This window comes from Sitodiplosis mosellana, unplaced genomic scaffold, assembly GCF_009176505.1.
Source record: "Sitodiplosis mosellana isolate CC-2019 unplaced genomic scaffold, AAFC_SMos_1.0 Smas_scaffold_6162, whole genome shotgun sequence".
In the NCBI taxonomy this organism is placed as follows: domain Eukaryota; kingdom Metazoa; phylum Arthropoda; class Insecta; order Diptera; family Cecidomyiidae; genus Sitodiplosis; species Sitodiplosis mosellana.
Window position 1 is genome coordinate 199,845 of NW_022601403.1, and position 21,775 is coordinate 221,619.

General features: G+C 37.9%; 3 protein-coding genes across 3 annotated transcripts; 2 read left to right on the forward strand and 1 right to left on the reverse strand.

Moving 5' to 3' along the window:
- Nucleotides 1–286: 286 nt before the first annotated feature.
- Nucleotides 287–5,674, forward strand: LOC129574432 (3'-5' RNA helicase YTHDC2-like). Its single transcript, XM_055456484.1, has 8 exons — nt 287–645; nt 743–1,114; nt 1,479–1,701; nt 1,771–2,374; nt 2,595–2,987; nt 3,069–4,646; nt 4,875–5,107; nt 5,288–5,674. Exons 1-8 carry the CDS (start codon nt 432–434, stop codon nt 5,367–5,369), a joined length of 3,699 nt encoding a protein of 1,232 aa, XP_055312459.1. The 5' UTR covers nt 287–431; the 3' UTR covers nt 5,370–5,674.
- Nucleotides 5,675–6,822: 1,148 nt separating this feature from the next.
- On the forward strand, nt 6,823–21,348 carry LOC129574427 (von Willebrand factor A domain-containing protein 8). The gene is made up of 15 exons (XM_055456445.1): nt 6,823–7,236; nt 7,439–7,714; nt 8,079–8,230; nt 8,380–8,544; nt 16,716–17,133; nt 17,341–17,749; nt 17,820–17,989; nt 18,120–18,226; nt 18,327–18,433; nt 18,521–18,821; nt 18,938–19,856; nt 19,944–20,448; nt 20,525–20,714; nt 20,819–21,060; nt 21,135–21,348. The coding sequence occupies exons 1-15, from the start codon at nt 7,047–7,049 to the stop codon at nt 21,244–21,246; spliced, it is 4,263 nt and encodes a 1,420-aa protein (XP_055312420.1). The 5' UTR covers nt 6,823–7,046; the 3' UTR covers nt 21,247–21,348.
- Nucleotides 13,045–16,009, reverse strand: LOC129574428 (uncharacterized). The gene is made up of 4 exons (XM_055456446.1): nt 15,868–16,009; nt 14,256–15,526; nt 13,319–14,165; nt 13,045–13,248 (listed from the first exon to the last, which is right to left on the reverse strand). The coding sequence occupies exons 2-4, from the start codon at nt 15,522–15,524 to the stop codon at nt 13,130–13,132; spliced, it is 2,235 nt and encodes a 744-aa protein (XP_055312421.1). The 5' UTR covers nt 15,525–15,526; nt 15,868–16,009; the 3' UTR covers nt 13,045–13,129.
- Nucleotides 21,349–21,775: the final 427 nt, after the last annotated feature.

Below are 21,775 nucleotides of genomic sequence, written 5' to 3' on the forward strand. Positions count from 1 at the left end.
GGTAAATGCCACATAATTGCAGTAAGAAGTTAACGAAATCTCCAAATTCAGAGAAGAAATAAACATTTGAGCATTGCAAAAAGTCAACCGCCAAAAAAAATCCAATTAAAATTGCACCACTCTCCAGACAAACTCGTTGCGTAATTCAAATGTAACGAAAATTTCGGAGCTTTTGTTCAAAAGCAGTTGAACATTCGGATGATGGCGTTGATGAGGTTACGTTTTGACATTTACACATCGTCGGTCAAAACCATTGCAAACTGCATGACAGTTTCATCTGTCAAAGTGGCGTATTTTTTGTTGAGACTTCACATAGAATCGAGTACACATTAGGCATATTTTTTTTATGTATTTGGTTAAGCATTGCTCTTAGTTTTTGTTTTTGTTGATAAAAACCACTTAAGACTTTAATTCGGCAGAATCTGTTCGTTATGGATCCGAAAGAGCAAAAAAAGAAGAATAAAAAGGAAAAACGGGATGCGAAAAGGGAGGAAATGCAATATTTCCGAAAACAATTGGACCAACTGGCCACCGATGAGAAACGAGATCAGCTTGCATTCCCGCCAACATTGCACAGTGGCCAACGAAAGCAGCTCCATTCGTACGCACATACACTTGGCCTGAAATCGAAATCCAATGGAAAAGGTAAATGTTGTCGTTGAAGAAAATAACAAATTGTTGACATCATCAACACGATTGTATTTCATCATCGAATGCAACTATTTCGTTAATTTATTGACAGGTGACAATCGGTTTTTGATTGTTTACAAAAAGAATGTGGCACCATGTTTACCGACGGCTGATAGTAATGCGACATATTTACGACTCACCAATAATACGGTTGACAAATTGGTGGAATTATTTGCCAATGATCCGGTTAGTGATGTTGAGAAAGAAAACACCGTTTTTCGGTCGACGGACGGCCAAAGCCATGCACATCTGCCATTTATGTTTGGTGATTCGCGGTCAAAAGCCCGTGTTACTGTTCCACCGATTACACGTACCACCAACGAATACACAGCCACTCGACAAAGTCTTCCCATTTTTGAGTATCGAGACGAAATTTTGGGCGCCATCAATCAACACCAGGTCGTGGTCATATCGGGCGAAACAGGTTTGTTGACGTATTGGAATTAATTTGGGCTTTTGAGTTATTCCAACTGGGTTGACTGGGATTTTGAGGCGCTTGTTGAGTTTTTGAATTATTTTTTTTGGAATTTTTTTTTCTTACGAAATTTCCCAAGAAATGACACATCAATGTGCCGACTCATGCTATTCATTATCGAATCAATCTAACCTTGAAACTTTAAGTTTTCTTAAAAATATTCTTCGTTAGTGCCATGATTGTGTTCAGAACACATTAATTGTGCACATTTTCAAACATAAAATGTCTGAAGATTTTCAATGAATTTTTCCACTCAAATCTGTCGTATGTTTTTTTTTTCAACAATAATGTGTTTTACGTAATTTTTAATTAGGATCCGGGAAAACGACGCAAGTTCCTCAGTATATTATGGAAGATTTCGCAGCTCGCCAGCAGGAATGCCGAATAATTTGTACACAGCCACGGCGATTGGCAACGACATCAATTGCCACACGTATTTCACAGGAAAGAAACGACACACTTGGCAGGTCCGTTGGTTATCAAATCCGTCTAGACAGCCGAATTTCACCAACGACAAATTTGATCTTTACTACGAGGTAACTTTCTTTCAATTCGATTGCATAAGATTTTTCCAGTTTTTTTTTGTTTCAGTCAAAACCATGAGTAAATGAGCGTACGGCATTGGGAATCGCGGCGGGAAAAGGATTCTACGATGTGTTGACTAAACTGTTGAGTTTCGGTGCGAATCCGTCATTGAAAGACCCACACGGTAAAATTGCATTGGACTATGCAGATGAAAATGAGCAAGAAGATTGCTGTGAACTGTTGGCACACTGTGCCACACACTATCAGAATTTCACACCAATCAAAGAGACGATTTTAGAAGATGACGGTGACAGTGAAGCTCAAGCAAAAGCCTGGCAACAATTCAAATTGATTGCATACAAAATGACATCCGGCGCATTGATGAAATCGAATGACATCGATCACGAGCTACTTCAGCATGTTCTCATGCACATTCACACCGTGAAGCCGCTCGATGGCAGCATCCTTGTCTTCTTGCCCGGCTATGAAGATATTATGGTGCAAAAAGACATGATCGAATCTCGATTCCACATAACTAACTATCAACTGTTTGTGTTGCACAGCGGTGTCAATGGAACCAGCAATGCGGAACAGACGAGAGTCTTCGATCGAATGCCAACTGGCATACGGAAAATCATTCTCTCTACGAATATCGCCGAAACATCGCTTACCATCAACGATGTGGTGAGTTTTGGAATTGAGCTTTTTTTTAAATTGGAAAATAAAACGAAGAATTTTGGACAGAGATCGTTTGATTTTTTTCAAAGAATTTTTGAAATTTTTTAAATTCATTTTGTCACTTAAAGCTCCACCGAAGTTTCAATTTTTTCAATCAACATCAATTTTGAACGTCTCAATTCTCAATCAAAATTGTTTTTTTATCCACATAATTTCATTAACCTAGGTCTATGTGGTCGATGCGGGTAAAGTAAAGCAGCTAAGTTACGATTCAATCGGCGAATCAACATGTTTGACATCGACGGACATATCGCAAGCGTGTGCCAAACAACGTGCCGGCCGAGCTGGCCGAATTCGCAACGGATTTTGCTACCGTTTGTACTCAGTGGAGCAATATGAAGCAATGGAAAAGTATACGTTGCCCGAAATTCTTCGGGTTCCACTCACGGAAATCTGTCTCAACGCGAAAATGTTGGCGGGTGATTTATCAATTGAAGAATTTTTGGTGAAAGCCTTGCAGCCGCCGTCGGTGAAAAATATTCGCCAAAGCATCGAATTGCTGAAGAAGATCAACGCATTGGATGACAAGGAAAACATTACGTATTTGGGCATCCATTTGGTAGGTTCCGAAAATTAATTACCTTCTCTGTATTTCTGATGAAGAATTTCTGAGAAAAAAAATCGTTCTTAAAATTCCTAGGCCAATATGCCAGTGGATTGTCAACTAGGCAAAATGATTTTATACGCAATCATGATGCGCTGTCTGGATCCGGTGGTGACAATCGTCAGTGCGTTGTCGGTTAAGGATCCGTTTATGTTACCTCTCGGCAACGAAGGCGAAAAAATCAGCGGGATAAAGAAAGGATTCGCGCGAAATTCATTGAGTGACCATCAAATGCTGTTGAACACATTCAACGAATGGTCGGCTCAAAAGAAGAAGCAATATGAGTTTTGCCACGAAAATTTCATTTCGTACGGTAACATGCAAATGATTCAAGGTGTTCGCCGCCTGATAATGGGCCACTTGAAGATGGCCGAATTCGTGTGCGAAAACTCAGCTCGCAACATCAAGAAATTGAATGAAAACTCATTGCGTTGGGAAATAGTAAAGGTATGCCTAACGGCCGGCATGTATCCAAATGTGTGTCGTATCAATACAATGGCGGGTAAAATCTTTTCGAAACAAGACAATAAACTATCGCCACATATGTCGTCAATTTTGCGTGAGCGTCGAGCCCGGGGCCAAATCGATCGCACCATATTGGATGCGGACGCCAAATGGATGGTTCATGGTGAAAAATCGCGTGTCACTCATTTATGCCTGATTCGAAATATCACCGTTATCCCAGCTATTGATGTGGCCCTGTTCGCCGGACCGATTAATTTGCCGGAATCGAATCTGGTGTCGCCTCGAGAGAACAAAAACGAAGTTTTGTCGGACATGGACTGTGATGATATTCCTCTGGAAGATGACATCGACAATGTCGATCTTGATGACGAACTCTTTGCACATGACGATGAATATAATTCCGATGCCGTGCTCAACATTGACGATTGGATCAGTTTTATCGTTGATGAAACCGAAGCATCGCTCTTGTTTCAATTGCGCCAAAAATTTGCGTCAATGTTTGTGAAATTTTTACGAAACCCGGTCTCATTTCATATGACCAACAAAGAAGCGGCCATGCTGAAGGTTTTACTTGAGGTGATTTGCGAGGAGGATGACATTGAACAGTTTGTGAAAGCAAAAGTTGCAGCCATTGAGGCCAAAGAAAAGGAAAACGAGAGTGATGGCGTTGTTGAAGTGCTGCAGCGGAATCAAGAGCAGCTGCGGAAGAATAACCGAAAGCCTATTCCAGATAGGCCATTCGGCCCGGCGATTACATCCGATATTTACACTCAAGCCATTGAACCCGGACATCGACGCAATCGAAAGAAGAAGAAAAACTATAAAATGGCATCACCGAAGAAAAATTTTGATTGGCGACGCAACGATGACCCGCCGATAGATTGGGCTCGCGATGGACCTGACTATCGGTCAACAGTGGCACAAGGGTCAAACTCAACTGATTCCAGTTCAGCACAGTATCCAAGGGTGAACCCACAGCAACGATTGACACAAGGCCAATTCAATAAATTGAATGCACCCTTTTCAGCACCTTCATTTCTACTGAATACACCATCGCTGCAAGATTTCAACGTTCCAAGCGTATCGAGGATAGCACCAAATCTAGCATCCATGAATGATCTTATTCAAAATCGATACTTTGTACTCACGGTAAATATTTTTTCAAGGAATTTATTGAGATATGAAGAAAGTTTTCAAAGAAAAAATAGAAATGAGTTCGAAAAAAAATTCGAGAGGAAATTTCAAGTGTAAAATTCATTTTTGTTTTTGTGTTGCTAAAATGTAACATTTTTTGAAAATTGATTTAAAAACGATTGTTCAGCGATTGAAAAAAATCGATTTTCAAACTCAAAACTAACGATTTATTCCATTTTGAAGGTGAAAGATGTCGGTCAGATTTATGCGAGTGTTTATCAGCGTCATTGGAAATTCCGTACACCATTGCATCATTTGAAGAAAGCGGCACGTGAATCGGCGCCAGCAAAAATCATTTTGCTTCTCCACGTTCAGAAGAAATCGGCCATTTTTGGCATTTGCCAATTCCAAACACGAAGCTCAGGCAATTATCACATCGTCAACATCGACAAAACTCAACACTTCAGACCATTGATGTTATTACTATTTATACTTACTTTACTGAACTTTTGAATTTTTTTTACAATATTTGGTAATGTTTTCACGAACAACAAAAAAGCGATTCGAATCGATGAAGAGAAAAATATCGATTTTTTTTTTTTGAATTAATTTCGACACAATTTTTAATATTTTTCTTAATTTTGTTTTATTTTCAGTCAATTTGATGCGAATGATGACTTTGAAATGGCACCTGAACAAGGAAATGAATTGTACAATCACTTTATTACCATGAACTAGTTGGAGTTTGGAAACTGAAAAATATACCAAAAAATCTCCCGATTTTGGATTTTGGCAAAATATAAAACACCATCATTTCACCAATGTGATTCTTTTCGAATTAAGTTAAAAATTTACCATCATTAGATTTAATGTCAAAGTTAGTTCATTAGATTTAATGGTTGAAAGGCAAAATTGTTTAGAAACAAAGAAAAATTGTTTGAAATATTGTTCGAAAAAAAATCACAAAATTGAAAATAAAAAATAGAAAAAAGAATAAATAAAAGAAATGGTGTCTCAACACAAAGTTGAGTTCTAAAGGCAAATGTTGTAATTTTTCCTTCATTTTTATATTTTATAATTTCGTTTCAAATTATAGTGTAGCGAGTCATGCCGAGAGTACAAGTTGAATAAATAAAATTTCGCCAGCTCATTCTGTATACACTAGCAGGATATGTAATGTAAATTTCTTGTAGGAAATTTTATGACTATTTGATTTTATTGAAATTTCTTGAAAATCTCCAAAATTTTATTTTTATTAAATGATAAATTTGCGGAAAGAAGAAAATTCGGAGAATATTTAGATAAAATCAGTGATTGAAATAAGAAAATTCCAGAACATCGGTTAAAAAAACTATTGATAATTCCAGCACCAAAAAGTCAGGAGAAGTTAAGCACCAATCTTTTCTTGAAAAATAAATGGTTTTCTTTTAAGAAGAACTTGAAAGTTTTTTTTTTTAAAAGAACAATTTCTTCATAGAAATTTTATATTCTAAAGTAAAAAAATTCAAAATTTTTAGTTCAAAATTTCAACTTTTCAAACCAATTTATTTATTGACAATATTCATTGATCCATTTTTTCAGTAAAAATTAATTATCAATTATTTCATTTTTTTGAAAAAATAATTTTATTTTCTCATTTTAAAATTTCATATTTTTCATACAAAAATTGCAACAAAAAAATTAAAATGTTTCGTTATCATTTGAAATGTTCAATTATTTGCAGAGATATTCAAAAGTGCTTCTGAGCTCACAACTCAATTCAACTTGTTTTTTATTCGACATCCAGAAATGTCTTACTTTTACTCAATTGCTGTATAATTGCTTTGAATGTAATGGCTTATTTGCATTATTGAAGAGAGTATTATTTGTTTGAAATTGTTTTTTTTTCTCTTGTTCTTGTCTGTTTTTTCTCCCTTGTTTTCTATTTTTTTGCCTTTTTTCTTCTTCTTCTTTTTTTTTTTTTTAAAATTTTCAAATTTATTTTTACATCACAATTTTCCGTTGAAGAAAAAATTCGTTTAAAAACATCTTTGTGTGCGGAAAAAAATGCTACAATCAATGAAAAGGTCGCATTTTCATTCATAACATTTGCTATAGAAACAGTCAACGTTCAAATGCAAACATGTGTGACTGCTGTGTGTGTGCGTCATTCTGTAAAACACAATCTGTATGTATGGAACTATCTATCTGTCAAACACACGTGAGTTTATCGTTGACAGTAGTTGTGTGTTTTTGACAGTTCCATGAAAATGTGTGCTATATCAATACAAAGTTCAAACGTCGGTTTTTTGTTATTTCCATAAGATTTTGTTGTTTTTATTCAATGTTATTGAAAAAGTAATTTAAGGTTTGATCAATGGAAAAATTAAAATAGATTGAATATTGTAAATTCGGTAGATTGAGTGTGTTTGAAAGATGTCAATTAATAGACTGGGTGCATTGAGATGTGCGATAAAGTCAAGTGTAAACTTGAGACTTCGACCAAATTTGTCAAGTTTTCGGCCAAATTACCGAACGATTGCTACAGATGGCAAGATTACAATCGATGGCATCACCAAAGAGCTTATAAAACCCAATAATCCTCTATTTGTACCGCAAAAATTCCGTAAGTAGTCACGTAGAAATGAGAAAAAAGTCAACATTACAAATTTGGTTAGAGAAATTGTGAAATCAAGTGTAATCTCAATGTATTCTCGAAATTCATCACATTCCGATGTTTGAAAAATATTTCTAGATTTCAATGAAGTAGATCAGATAGCGTGTGAGCCCCTTATTTAACCGCATTCTTTGTTATTACAAAATTTCAGTGCAATTATCGAAATCAGATCAAATTGTCATATCGCAGACAGTATTGCATCACCTGCGATGGATGTTGCAGAAGGATTTGCTGGGCCAAGACATATTCCTCATTGGCAGACCAGGCCCATTGAGAAGGGCAATAGTGATGCAATTTCTGGAACTCACACAACGGGAACTTGAGTACGTTGCCCTTAGTCGTGATACCACCGAAAGTGATTTAAAACAAAGGCGAGAAATTCAGAATGGAACAGCGGTTTATTTTGACCAGAGTGCCGTTCGAGCGGGTAATTTCTTTTAATCTCTTTAGATCAATATTCAATTTTTTCAACATAAATTGAAAACAAGGCAGGGCCAAAATGACTTGGAAATTCTCTGATACACGCACTAGTCCCCACTTGGTTAACTCATCAAGAGATAGCCAGAAGATATGGCTCTTTTTTACTCTTTCAAAGTCGTTGGCAGCGGCGTAGCCAGAGATGAATTTCAGGGGGGGGGGGGGGGGTTTGTGTGACTTGATTTTCAAGGGGGAGGTGCAATTTTTTTCCACAGGGTTGGAAAATGATTTTGGAGACACTATCTGTTGAAAATTCAATGAGATCATTAATGTAGCCGGGGAAATTGAATTTCATCTTGAAATTTCTCTTGCAGCTATTCATGGACGAGTTCTAGTGATTGAAGGAATTGAGAAAGCCGAGAGAAATGTGCTACCCGTCTTGAACAATTTGCTGGAAAATCGCGAAATGCACCTGGAAGATGGACGCTTTTTGATCCCGTCGAATAGATACGACAAATTGCTCAAGGTAAATTTGGAACACCAATTTGTTTCGAAATATCATTTTGCTTCATTTCCGTTGTGAAAAATGAACAATTTTGTTTTAAAGATATGAACAATAAGAATGGAAGAAATATAAAAAAAAATTAAATATTAAAATTGATCCAATTTTTGCAGGAGCACGGTTCAGATGAGTTAACCAAGTGGGGACTAGTGCGTGTATCAGAGAATTTCCGAGTCATTGCATTGGGATTACCAGTTCCAAAATATCGAGGCGTTCCACTTGATCCACCACTTCGAAGCAGATTCCAAGCCCGAGACATCACACCAGCTACTTACCAGGTGAGCGTCCGCGAAGCGACGTTAGTTGACAGTGATTCAATGCGTCGCAAAAGTCAAAATATTGTGACAAAAAGACTCAACTCTTAACAAACTCTTGAGGGAAATAAAAGTAGGTGCTTTCGAGTACGACCATTCCAGCTTTTCTCATCTGGCCTTGAATCATCAGAATGAATCTATTCAAATTTTATTTTCAAGGCCAATGTTCACCAAAAATCTATTCTGATTTGTTTTTTGATCTGTTCTATTCTGAATTTACAAACTCACTCGGGATTTTTTTGAAACATTTCTGATTTTTTTTTTTATTTAATTAATGATGACCTTCTCTCTATAGGGAGTATAAAGTGCAATTAATATTGCACCAAAAACATCGTCCAACTTTCCCTTAAAAGAAACCACCACCAATCTAAGATCAAATTGACTTTATTCAAGAAATGGTGCCCAAAAAAAAAAAATAAACAGTGCGATTACAAATAGGTTTAATATTCAAAATTACATTACAAGGAAGACGGAGGAGGATAAGTTATGTGTATCTTAGATTCTATATACTATGTCGAAGCAATTTTACAGCTGAAGCAACTATCATTATCTCTGGCCGATGTGGGTGATAGCAGTGAGGACACAGCATCACCTTCGTTCACAATGAGACACCGTTTCGGCAGATTTGGCATGAAAATATGCAATTGCCGTTTGGCCGCTTGCGTATTGCATGATGTTTCCAAAATTTGACGTTGAATTATCGAACGATACTGATCATCAAAGTATTCCAATCGTTTTGGTTTCGTTTTGCTAGAATGCTTGTGTGTGGATTTTTTCGCCGATTTCAATGGATATGTCGACTGTAAATCCAATGGTTCTAAACGATCCGAACTACTTTTCAGTCGACGAAGTGCCAGAAATTTTCGTGAGCATTTGTACGTAGCTGGAAATAGATCGATGAAGCTCAACGAGACAATTGGTTGGTTTAGGTTTTGTGTATCTTTTGTGGGTTGTTCATCATTGAAGGTCATCGACAGCTGTCGTATTGATTCACGTTTAACGGGTTTCGCTTTTTGTCCGTCCTCTTCGAGTTCGGTCGTTTTACGTGGTTCTTTTGCGGTGACTGAGCGTCGTTTGGAGGCGTTAAGCAATTTTCCAATGTGTTCACTTCGTCTGGCTGGTGATTGACCAAGTTGATCTCCGGCCAAGTCTAACCATTGTAACACCCGTTCCGCCAACAGATTCTTATTTGAATCAATTTCATTGGTAATACGTTTCATACTTGGCGTTGTCGGTGTTTCTTTGTGTATTTCCACGGGTTCGTTGGAACTGTCTTCGTCTGGCATATCAAGCGGTTCGAAAACAGATTTATCGATAAGAAAATCCATCATTTCAGAACGATCATCGAATGAACTAAACGCCCGATCACTTTGCACCCGATCCGACGATCCAATTATACTTAATGTACTCAATTTATTCTGCATTGCATCCAATGAGTGCGTTTTTTCTAATGTGAAACATGAATGAAATGGCCCACTTTGGAGCGATGATGGCGCTTCATTTCGGGCATTTGACAAATTGTAATCGAATATAAAGTGACGATGGCCACCATTTAAGGCACCCGATGCACTGATCGAATCAATCCACACACATTTCGGATGTAATGGACGTCGTGATGACTCCCAAATTGGCTGATGCGACTCCGATTTTATTGATGACATTTTGAACGAGTATGAATTCTTCTTCTCTTCCGTCTTCCACTTCTACTTGAAAAGGTTAAATTTTCTCAAAACCCAACTGTTTGTTTTGGTTCCATGTCAAAATGACATAGAAAAGCTTCGCAGAAGGTCATTTTTTTTCTTCTTCAAAAATTTAAATCACATTTACACATTTTCACTGTCAAACGGAAACTCGTTGAATTAGATTCGGTTTTCTGCAATGTAAACAAAGTTTTTGCTGTTCTTTCTATAGGTGCTTTTTGTATTTGATTCCAAAGCAAAGTCTGCATTTTCATGGAAAATTCGTCAGTTTTATGGGGAGTTTTTCATTTCTTTTGAGAATTTTTCATTTCTATCGATAAAAATTCATTTTTTTCGGAACTAACTTCATTTCTATAAATAAATCCTCGATTTTTCTTGGAAAAATGCTTCAATTCCACGAAAATAGCTTCAATCTCCCAAATGAAAATTCAATTTTAAAGACACGTCTTCAATTTTCAAAAAAACTTTGAAATGATTGCGACTAAATTTCCTTCATCTTCAACTGATTTTTTTTTACATGGACTATCGTTCACGAAACGTCTATACGATTGAAGCGTCGAAAACCAACTGATTTGATTCACAATTGCAATGTGGCACTCGAAATGATCTGGAACAATTTTCAATTTGCACCACATTCACATTCGTTTGCACTGCATCGACGTTTGTTTGTCGAAACTTCCACACATATTCGCCCTATTATAAACTTAATTGAGCAACTATCTTTTCCTTGTGTTGTTCATTTCCACGACAATTGTTAAATGGCACCGACTTACTTGAGGGATGGCAACAAGATTTTTCATCGAAAAACCGATTTTATTTTCGACATTGACAATCAATTAGGTAAATGGGCTATGACGTCAATGGTAGTAGTCGCCGAAATGAACGCAGTCACATTCAATCGTATACAGGCCGTACAATTTTGTGGGCCATTTTTCATTTTTCAAATGCGTCAATCGGTTGATGGTAGTGGTGTTGTTATTGTTGCTGCGTTTGTCAATTTGTATCCTTAGCATTTAGCGACAAGGAAATTTGTAGCGAACAAAAGTAAAAGACGAAAAAAACCCTCCTCCCGCTCCAAAACAAAAAACCAACAATATTCATATTGCCGTGGAATATCCGCTTTGGCACGCACACCCCAACCGTTAAGCGGTTTTGCATGTGCACACGACATTTCACATTTTATTATATTGCTCTCTTCGAATGATTTCGCCGCGGTTTTCGGTATATATACGTATGAATGTGATTTTTCGGGCTAAGAAACACAGATACATAGATACATATAGTACGTATATCATTCGTGACCTAGTCTCCAGAGAGACAGTTTTGATTTCATGCCTGCAGTTCAACTGCAATATGCGATGATACACGCTTTTTCTTAAAAACGACATTCCATATTTGCGGAGCAATCATTTCGCCGGGACATGGTTTGTTTTTGTTGACGGGACATTTTATTCGCGGAGACATGATTTCCAGCAAATGAAGAGGAACGAAACAGAGACATAAAGCAAAGCAGAGACATTCAGCGGAGACATAGAGCACCGAATTAAGTTCAATTGTGTGTTTTGCGTGAAAAATGGGTCAATCAACCGAAAAATAAATGGGAAATCATCTCGATATTGGAGAATTCAAAGTAATATGTTGAGAAAATTGAAGACAAAATGTTTTTCATCACGACTAGATTTTCGGCTGTGAGTTCAAATGTTCTTGACTAAAATGTTTTTTTTTATTTAAAACGACCGAAATTCAAGCAATTTATATAATTGAAATTCGAGACCCACTCCAAACAAATTCCATAGCAAATTCCATCAAACAAAGGTTCATCCTTGAACCAACAACAAACTTAAGCGTCGCCATCATTGAAATTGGTTTAGCTCATGAATCATTGATTCAGCTTAAATTCTTTTATAAAGAAAAATTAGAAACATAAATGTTACTTCAGAGAACTATCGGGCAATTCACACGATTCCATTAGAACAATCGAGAATTGTTGCGAATAATTTTTCAATTTAAAGCTTAAATTTTACGTAAATTACTTTGAACTTTACATTTCTCTTATTTTACCACTCTACTCGATTTTTAGTTGTAGTCTGCAACTTGATAACTTTTCCTCCTCATTTATCCTTATCGACAAATGCGGAACAAAAGTTCTATACAAACTACCGAATAGCGAAAGTTTTAAATGAAAAGTTTGAAAATTGATTTCGTGGCGGAATCAATTAACCGTGCCCATAAAACAAACAAATGCCATGGAATGCAAATGAAAATTTGTTTGGAATGTAAACAGTCTATTAGTGCATGGCTCATTAAAGCAAAGCATTTGATCCACGTTACACTTCATTTTCGACAGTTCCACACACGCAAACACCCGTGCAATTTTGCATTGTTCTACCGCAAAACACACACACAACTTTCGTTCGATTGAAATATTGATGTAAAGATTACTTTTGTGTAACCACATTGTTGTATTAATTTATTAGATGAAATATATCCGAACCGGGTATATGTTTAGGGTTGAATGTGGGGTTACGTTTGACCATAGATACAATCATTTTTTCCGTCGAAAATGAGTGAAATTCGGGCGTAGTCCAATTGTGCATGAAATGAATGGAAAGAAAATAGAATGAAATCAATGCTTTTTTTTTTCAATTGAAAACCAAGTCCAAGTCATTCAATTTGTACTTACCTACGCAACCAAATGTACGTACTCCCGTGAACAACAGAAGGCTGCTCACTCAGGCCCGCAAATTAATCAAGGCCAGTTGGCTAACAAATCGTTAGTACAAGTATTATTTTTAAAATGTATTCTTAAGTGATATGGAGTTGGTGCTACTGCTAGTGGTTGCTGCAATTTATTCATCATCCTCAACTTCGGAGATGTGCTCGTAATCACTGTCGATGTTCTGTTCGTTGTGCTGAACCGGTCTCGATAGATTCGGGTGAATGCGGTATCCGAACACCTCACAACGACCTAAAACAGAAATTACACACAAAAATGTGCAATCAAAATAGTTAGAATCATTTCGATTTCATCATTTTACCTTTGTATAGAATGCACTTTGCAGCCACTACGTCACGATGCCAATTGGTTACCTCCTGGTTTATGTGTGACGCATACCACTCCAAGTCACCAGCTTCATTTGAATGACATTTATAGTATTTGCAAAGTTTTGACACCAAACGTGTTTTAGCTGGTCGAGTCGGATTGGCTGCGTTACGTGGCTGATTGTTGTTGACATTCTGTTGCATTCGTTCTTGTTTCTTCTCTCTGCGTTCTTTCTTCAGTTCTCGGTTACTTAATGTGGTCACGATTTTGTTTGGCAATATTTGACCATCATACCCATTCAGCCAGCACTGTCGGCAAACTTTGAACCGATTTCGTTTGGTTCGTGGATCGAAACGTCCAAAGCATTTTGCGCATGTCTGCGATGTGAAGTACTCATCGACGAAACGAACGGTGCAATTGTTCAATTTCTTGAAGCTGGCCAACAATTTTCTTGTGCCGGGGCATCGCAATCGTCTTTTGTTTCCAATCGGTGAGTTCGGTGCCATTTGTGCTGCGCCCAAGTAAATCATTGATGGCTTTTTGTTCGTTAACGATGCGGCAATTTTGTCGCTGGCTCGAGTTGACTCCACGTATTTGTCGAAACTGAGGCGAGCGTACTTGCGCGTTCCAAACACAGCAATTTCCAGTGCCATCATAGTCAACCGATGACAAATGTAGCTCTTCCACGCATCCTTTGACTTTGGCGATGGGACCACTGGATATGACCGAAGGTCGCGTTGCTGTTGCTCCTTGAATGTCCTCTGCCATCGTTCTTCTTTCTGCCTACGCTTTGATCGTTTCGCCCTCCAATGATACGTTGGACCAGCAATCGTGATGTTTTCCTGAAATGAAAAAGCAATGAAATGCCACAGAAATTAGTAATTTGTACATTAGTTTATCTGAAAATGAATGCTCATTTACAATTGCCTTACCTCATCACCAGTTGCAACGGTGCGACGAACGGTTGCGTTCCATGTTCGAACTCCAGGGTCGATTCCAAGCTCATACACGAATCTTCCTTCACGGTACATATCCTCAATTGTCTTCAAATCCTTCGCATCCAGCGTACGGTTCGATTTGATGTACATGAGCGAAACGGAAACGCTATCAGTCATGATCGAGCAATCAAATTTCATTTTTCGGCCGCCGATTTTGTTGATTTTCTTCATGTTGAATACGTGTTTCCACCACTGTGCCGGATTTTTGTTGTAAGTTTCTTTTTCGATACACACTTTTCGGCCACTTTTTCCTATCGCATGCTTCAAAGCACCCAAACCACGAGCAATTTCAAAGAAAAGCGTGACGTCGATGCGAATGTGCTTGAGATCGAAGTCGTGAACGGGAATTGCGATGAAATTCTTAACTTTTGGCGGTCGTGACACAAGTGGCATCTTGTTTGTGACATGATCACTCTTATATTTGGCCCATTCGCTGTTCAGAATGCCGTACGTTGTGTGGAAATAGCTGATGTTTCGCTGAATTTTGATCCACATGCGCAGCGATGCAAACCAGTCTTCGGTAACGAATTCTTTCAAGTTGTGGTTTGCTGGTCCACCGATTCGTACCACTTCGCTCAGCAAAAACTGCATTTTCCGATATCGGTCCGCATTGCCGTGAGTCCAATCGCGCTGATTGACGAGAAACTTTGTTGTGTTCTTCACGTCAGTTTCGTCGAAAATGCCGACATTTGCTGGTTTTCGGTATCGCAACCGGCCGTGATTAAACTCAAAGCATCGCATACGCAAAAAGGCTCGCATTCGTGTAACATACCACATACGTACATTGTTTTTCACATTCGTTTGGTACCCCTCGTATAGGTAGTTGAATGCATTATTCATGCCATTTCGCTCCGGCCATACCAAATTCGGCTGATGCTGCTGAATCATCATGAGGAATTCATCGGGCAGACGAACATGATTGCCATCCACAACACTGAGAAAACATTGACGAATGATCTCATTCCCATTTCCGGCAAAGAATATTTCGTCATTGCTATCCACTGCAGATTCGGCCTGGTACAGGAACAGCGTTGATGCCAGATATGAAATATGCGTGGCTGCATCACACCAATCTTTAATGCGTGCCATGAATCGGTCCCGGTACTCCTCCTTTAACACCTGGTAAAGCGTCATTTTGACCGCTCGTAGCTCGATGTTACTGGCACCCGCATCTCGCCCAATTGTACGTTTTTTTCTCCCCATATCTGCGACACAAAAGGAACTCAAGGAGAATTAGTCGTTATGATTCACAAAAAAGAGCAAATTTCATCATATTATATGTTCACTTTTATAGGCAGGTCGTAATTTGTTCGACATTTAAACAATTGGATTGATTGTTTTCGGAACACAAATCGCAAGCACGGTAAAATGTTAGCCACTTTGTGTACAATCACCACCAAACGAAAAATCAAAATGAGGAAAACTAATTCGATATCATGTATTTTCTACCTAAAAACACTAACTAACTGTTAAATTACTTAATTTGAACAAAAAACGAATAAAACAATCACTGTAAATCGAACAGTATTCACTACAAATGACTTGCCTTTTCAAATACTCAGATCAATGTGAATCAACCGGCCTCCGTTTGACAGCTGAATATGGTTTTGACATAAATACCGTACCGCAACAACTCTACTCATTTCGTTATGAAATTCATGTTTAATCGGTTCCGATATAGAAACTCAATACATTCCCATAACGGAACCAAAGTAAACAAATGCAACACCAAGCCACCGTAAAGAATGAGTCCGTTGTATTGTGTTGTATGAGATGAAATAGAAGTGTTGACTCTGCGTTTTCGTGCGACACAAATCGAAATTCTTGTAAGATGTTTGTTTACAATTCGGTTGACACAGAGTAGTAGTTGGAATGGATGTCATTTCAAACGTTTGAATTTTACAGAAGCTGGGTAGCGTTCCGAATATTCATACAGTTGGTTTACACTGAAATTTCAGTCGATTTTGACGGAAAAAAAGCCTAAAAACGTTACATATTTCAACGTTAAAAATGACTAAATTGCGTTACATGAATGTTTCTTGGGTGGTTATTATATATATATATGGCAAGTTGTTTTCCTCCTCCAGGTATATGTTTGTGCATATGATATGATATTTTTTGTTCCCCTGGCCATATCTTCTTCAAACAATTCAAATTGAAATCCAAACGGTTTTGTTTTGGAAGTAAAATCAATTTACACGAGAATTATGGTTTATTTTGTCTTTATTTTGCAAATGATCAATCTAGAACGAGAAATAATTCAAAGCTGAATTCTTTGATGTTTTGCAATGGTTTCAAGTCAAAATATGAGCAATTTTTTTCAATAGATTTTTATCATCTCGTTTCAAATTGATTTCATTATTTTAAAGTCGATCGTTTGCTTCATCGTTCTAGGAAACACTAAATGAGCTGCATCAAGTGGCACCGCAAGCCAATAATGACACTTTGGAAAAGATAACATCGTTTGGCTATGCAATTCAATCCTCCGCCGAGACGCCACTCACGAAAATTCTGCCCGATTTCCCGTGCGATAACCTTCGATTAATTGCTCGTATCAGTGAGGCAAATCCTTCGGCAACGCCATATCAATTGCTCTATCGGTTGTATCCATTCGACACATTTTTACCAAAAGAGTGCCATGGAAGCTTGTTGTCACTTTTTGATTCGTTGAAAATTGCGATGCCCCAAAATGAAAACAAATCATGGATTCAAAGTTTCAAGCGAACCGATGGTCAAAGGATCGTTTCAGTTGATCGACCAACGCTGTCGAAAGCTTTGCTGGAATCGCCAATTGGATTACAACATCATAAGGGTAAGCAAAACAAATGAATTTTTTTTAAGAATTTAAAAGAAATTTTTCAAAAATTTTCAAAAAATTAAAGAAAAAAAATGATAAAAAATAGAAAGAAAAAAAAACAGAAAAAGCTTAGAAAAAAATGAATCATTCATCTTCAAGAAACTTTGACAGACTTATACAGTATATAGACAACAAATGTTCACCATTTCCCATAACTTCCAGTGACAATCGAATCGAATGGTGAGACTAAGTCGATTAACGTTCCGGGTGGTCATCAAACATCGGGTGTTGAATTTGGACATCACTATGTTGATACGAACTATCAAAATTATTTGCTAAGCGAGATCATTCAAACCTATGCTGTGGGTGATATTTGTTTGATCGGAGCGAAAGGAAGTGGAAAATCGATTTTAATCTCACAAATTGCCCACCTGCTGAACCAACACATTGAACCAATGGTGTTGTATCAAGATATGACCGCGCGGGACTTTTTACAACAGAGGACAACTACGCCAACCGGTGACACTGTGTGGAGAGACTCGCCGCTAATTCGAGCGGCCAAAAATGGTACCATCGCCGTTTTGGACGGTATTCATCGCATTCATAGCAGTACGATTTCAGTGTTGCAGAGGTGGGAAAAATGAAACATTTTGGAAACTTCAACGAAAGAAGTTATGTTTTGTATGTTTGATTTTTTATAGGCTTGTCCATGATCGAGAGGTTCAACTTTACGATGGAACACGATTGATCAAGCATGACTCGTACGATCAATTAATTTCCAATGGGCAGACAGTTGAAGAACTCGCCAAAAATGGCATTTTCCGCATTCATCCGTCATTCCGAATTGTGGCTTTGGCCGAACCACCTTCAGGTAAGATTTAACAGCTAAAGTGTTACATCAAAGAAAATTTTACCTAAAGTTCCCATATAGTTCAATACTTTTTCCATACATCCATTGATCCATCGAAAACAAATCTAATCGAAAAACATTTCTTTTACAGTGGAAACGGGTAAAAATTGGCTGTCTCCCGAAGTACTCAGCCTATTTTTATTCCACGAAGTTCGGAATTTGAGCAAAGAAGAGGAAAAACATATTATTCAATCGATGGTAATGAACATAATTATCATAATGACTAGTATTGCATTTTTTTAGATTTCAATTTGATTTGAACGAGGAAATTCAATTTTTGTTTCAAATCCGAATTTAGTACGGCGATGTCAGTCCATCGATGGAAAAAATTCTGAATCTAGCCGAATTGTTGCGAAAATCCAAAGATCCAATTATTCGAAATTTGTCGACCACCCTTTCGACCAGGCAAGTGCTGCATTCGATTCGCCATTGATTATTATTAGGTATTTACCTAGTATTCTATTATTATTAATGCATCGATTTTAACACCAGGCAATTACTACGAATTGCACACCGAATGTCAGTCTATCCACCAAATGAGTCCCGTGCCTACGAAACGGTTCAACAGGCGTTCTTAGCGAAGTTCTTACCATCTCTACCTCGAGCTGCCCTCGAAAATGCAATCCAGAACGTGTCAATTTCACGACCAAAATCTTCAAAAACGCCAACAACCTCGATCCAAGTGGGGAATGATACACTATCAATAGGTTCTACGTCTACAAAACGATATCAAACCGATGCACACACCAAAGTACCTGACATAGTTTTTTACGATGTGCCGCAACATGTTCAGGTTTGCCAAATTTCTTATTTTTTCACATTTTTCATGCAAAGTTTAATTCCACTAGAATTTTGGATCGAAAAATTGTGAATTTGTTCGAAGAAAAATACAATAACAAATTTTTCCAGTTGTTGGAGCAGTTGCTGCAAGATTTTCTGATTGGAAATCATTTGCTGTTGGTGGGCAATCAAGGTGTCGGGAAGAATAAAGTAGCCGATCGTTTATTGCAGCTGATGAACCGGCCTAGGGAATACATTCAACTGCATCGTGACACAACCGTGCAATCATTAACAATCCAACCATCGGTTGTCGATGGTGTGGTGGTGTACGAAGACTCGCCGCTTGTTAAAGCGGTTCGACTGGGGCATGTTTTGATCGTAGATGAAGCGGACAAAGCACCAACGCACGTCACATGCATTCTAAAGACATTCGTTGAAAATGGAGAAATGATTTTATCGGATGGACGGAAAATATACCCATCCAGTTCAGATCGAACTGAGAACAGGTCAGCTGATGCCATTTACACGCATCCTGATTTCCGGTTGATTGTTCTGGCGAATCGTCCGGGTTTTCCATTCCTGGGAAATGATTTCTTTGCATCGTTGGGTGACCTATTCAGTTGTCACAGCGTTGACAATCCATCAATGGACTCAGAGATTTATCTTCTGCAACAATATGGTCCAAGCGTCGACAAAGGAACGCTAAAGAAATTAGTAAATGCATTCGCTGAACTACGATCGATGGCCGATGTCGGCCAATTGAGTTATCCATACTCAACGCGGGAAGTTGTCAACATTGTGAAACATCTTGAAAAGTATCCGCAGGAAAATTTGGCCGAATTAATTGGAAATGTGCTGGATTTCGATCGATATTCACCGGAAGCATTGGAACAAGTGACCGATGTGCTGCAGAAACATGGCCTGGCTATTGAAAGCTATGCAAAAAATGAATTGGCCGCCATTCGACGGCAAAGAGAAATTCAATTGACGGTGGAAAGAAAGAGTGGCCTATCGGTTTCAGCGCCAAAGCATGGAAAAGAAGACCCAGGTAAGGGGATTCGATCGATCGAATTGATTTGCTCAATGTTTATCGACTGTTTTTGATGTTTTCTTTCTCATTTTATTCATTTTCCAGACAATAAACCACACGTTGGCGGAAACACTTGGGCTGGTGGCACCGGAGGCAGAGACACAGCGGGTTTGGGTGGTAAAGGTGGACCATATCGGTTGGACAAAGGTCACAAAGTACATCAGTTGAGTGATGAAGAGAAAAACGATATTCCAGACCATGTCAAACAAGCAGCTCGTGAAATGAATCGCAGAGCCTTTGCAGACAAACTCAAGGAGATTAAAATGTCTTCGTACGATAACAGCATCTATGAAGCATTCAGTGCACCAGTTCGCAAGCAAGTGCAGCAGTTACGTGTGATTCTAAGCTCACTGCAGGCAAAAAGCAAAGAACGCTTCTGGCAAAAACATCAAACGTCTGGCGAAATTGACGACAACAAATTGATTGAAGGCATTGTTGGTGAACGGAACATCTATCGGAAACGTGGCGAACAAGATCCCGAACCTGGTCAACCACAAGAGAAACCCAAACGACTGAAATTAGTTGTAGATGTGAGCGGCTCGATGTATCGGTGAGTTTGAATATTGAAACAAGAGTTGTAATGAACTAAACTTGCTAATAAATTTGGATAAATTTCTTTCTTTTAGATTCAACGGCTATGATCAACGTCTTGATCGAGAGCTTGAAGCGGTGGTCATGGTCATGGAAGCGTTTGAAGGATTCGAGACACGTGTTCGCTATGATATCGTCGGTCACAGTGGTGAAAGCAAGAATATTATGTTTGTTAATGAAAAGAGCCCGCCAGCCGATTCTAAAATGCGACTCGAAACGATTAAGGTAAATTTAATCAATTTACAATTAGGAACGGTCAAGTTCGATAGGTATACAAAAGTTATTTGATAAAAAAAAATTTATTTAAAAAAATGTCTCCTTCCTTTGAGATGATGCACGCACATTCACAATTTTGCTGGTCTGGCGACAATACGGTAGAGGCAACAAAATTTGCAATCGATTCTCTTTCCAAAGAAGATGCCGACGAGTCGATTGTTATCATTTTAAGCGATGCCAATCTGTCTCGATACAACATCTCACCCAAAGAACTGTCAACAGCGCTGACTTCACAAGAGCCAAAAGTTCAAGCTTATGCCATTTTTATTGGCAGTTTGGCGAACGAAGCACAACTGTAAATATCGTTTTATTAATCTCGTCTTCATATTAACCAGTTCACATGGGCATTAATTGACATCTAATTTACAGAATAACACGCTCTTTGCCAGCTGGACGAGGGTTCGTTTGCATGGACTTGGCTGAATTGCCAGTGATTTTGAAACAAATTTTCACATCATCCGTGCTCAATCAAACTGTTTGAAATTCGTTTAAAAAATAATAACAAATTTGATGTACATTTTGTCGGGAAAAAATATTCGAATAAATTTTATTTATTTCTTTTTTGCATTCATTTTATTTGAAATAATTCTGAGAATTATCATTGCTTGTTCTGATGATCCAGCGCTACAGGATTAGGTAAAATAATATTGAGGTTATTAGTCGGGAAATTTGGCAATGTCAAATTGCTACAGATGGGCGGACTATCTGATTAAGATTAATTAATCTTAATCAAACACCTAAAATTCGCGATGATTAATACGACCACTTAAGCACTTAATCGCTATTAATCATGATTAAGTGATTGTGCAAGAGATTAATTAATCATATCGGAAAAAAAATCGAAGAAAAAGTTTCATACAAAAAACATGTCAATTTTGGCCAGACCTAACAAATGTTGAACAAAAATGGGTCTGGCAAAAATCGACATGTTTTTTGTATGAAACTTTTTCTTCGATTTTTTTTCGATATGATTAATTAATCTCTTGCACAATCACTTAATCATGATTAAT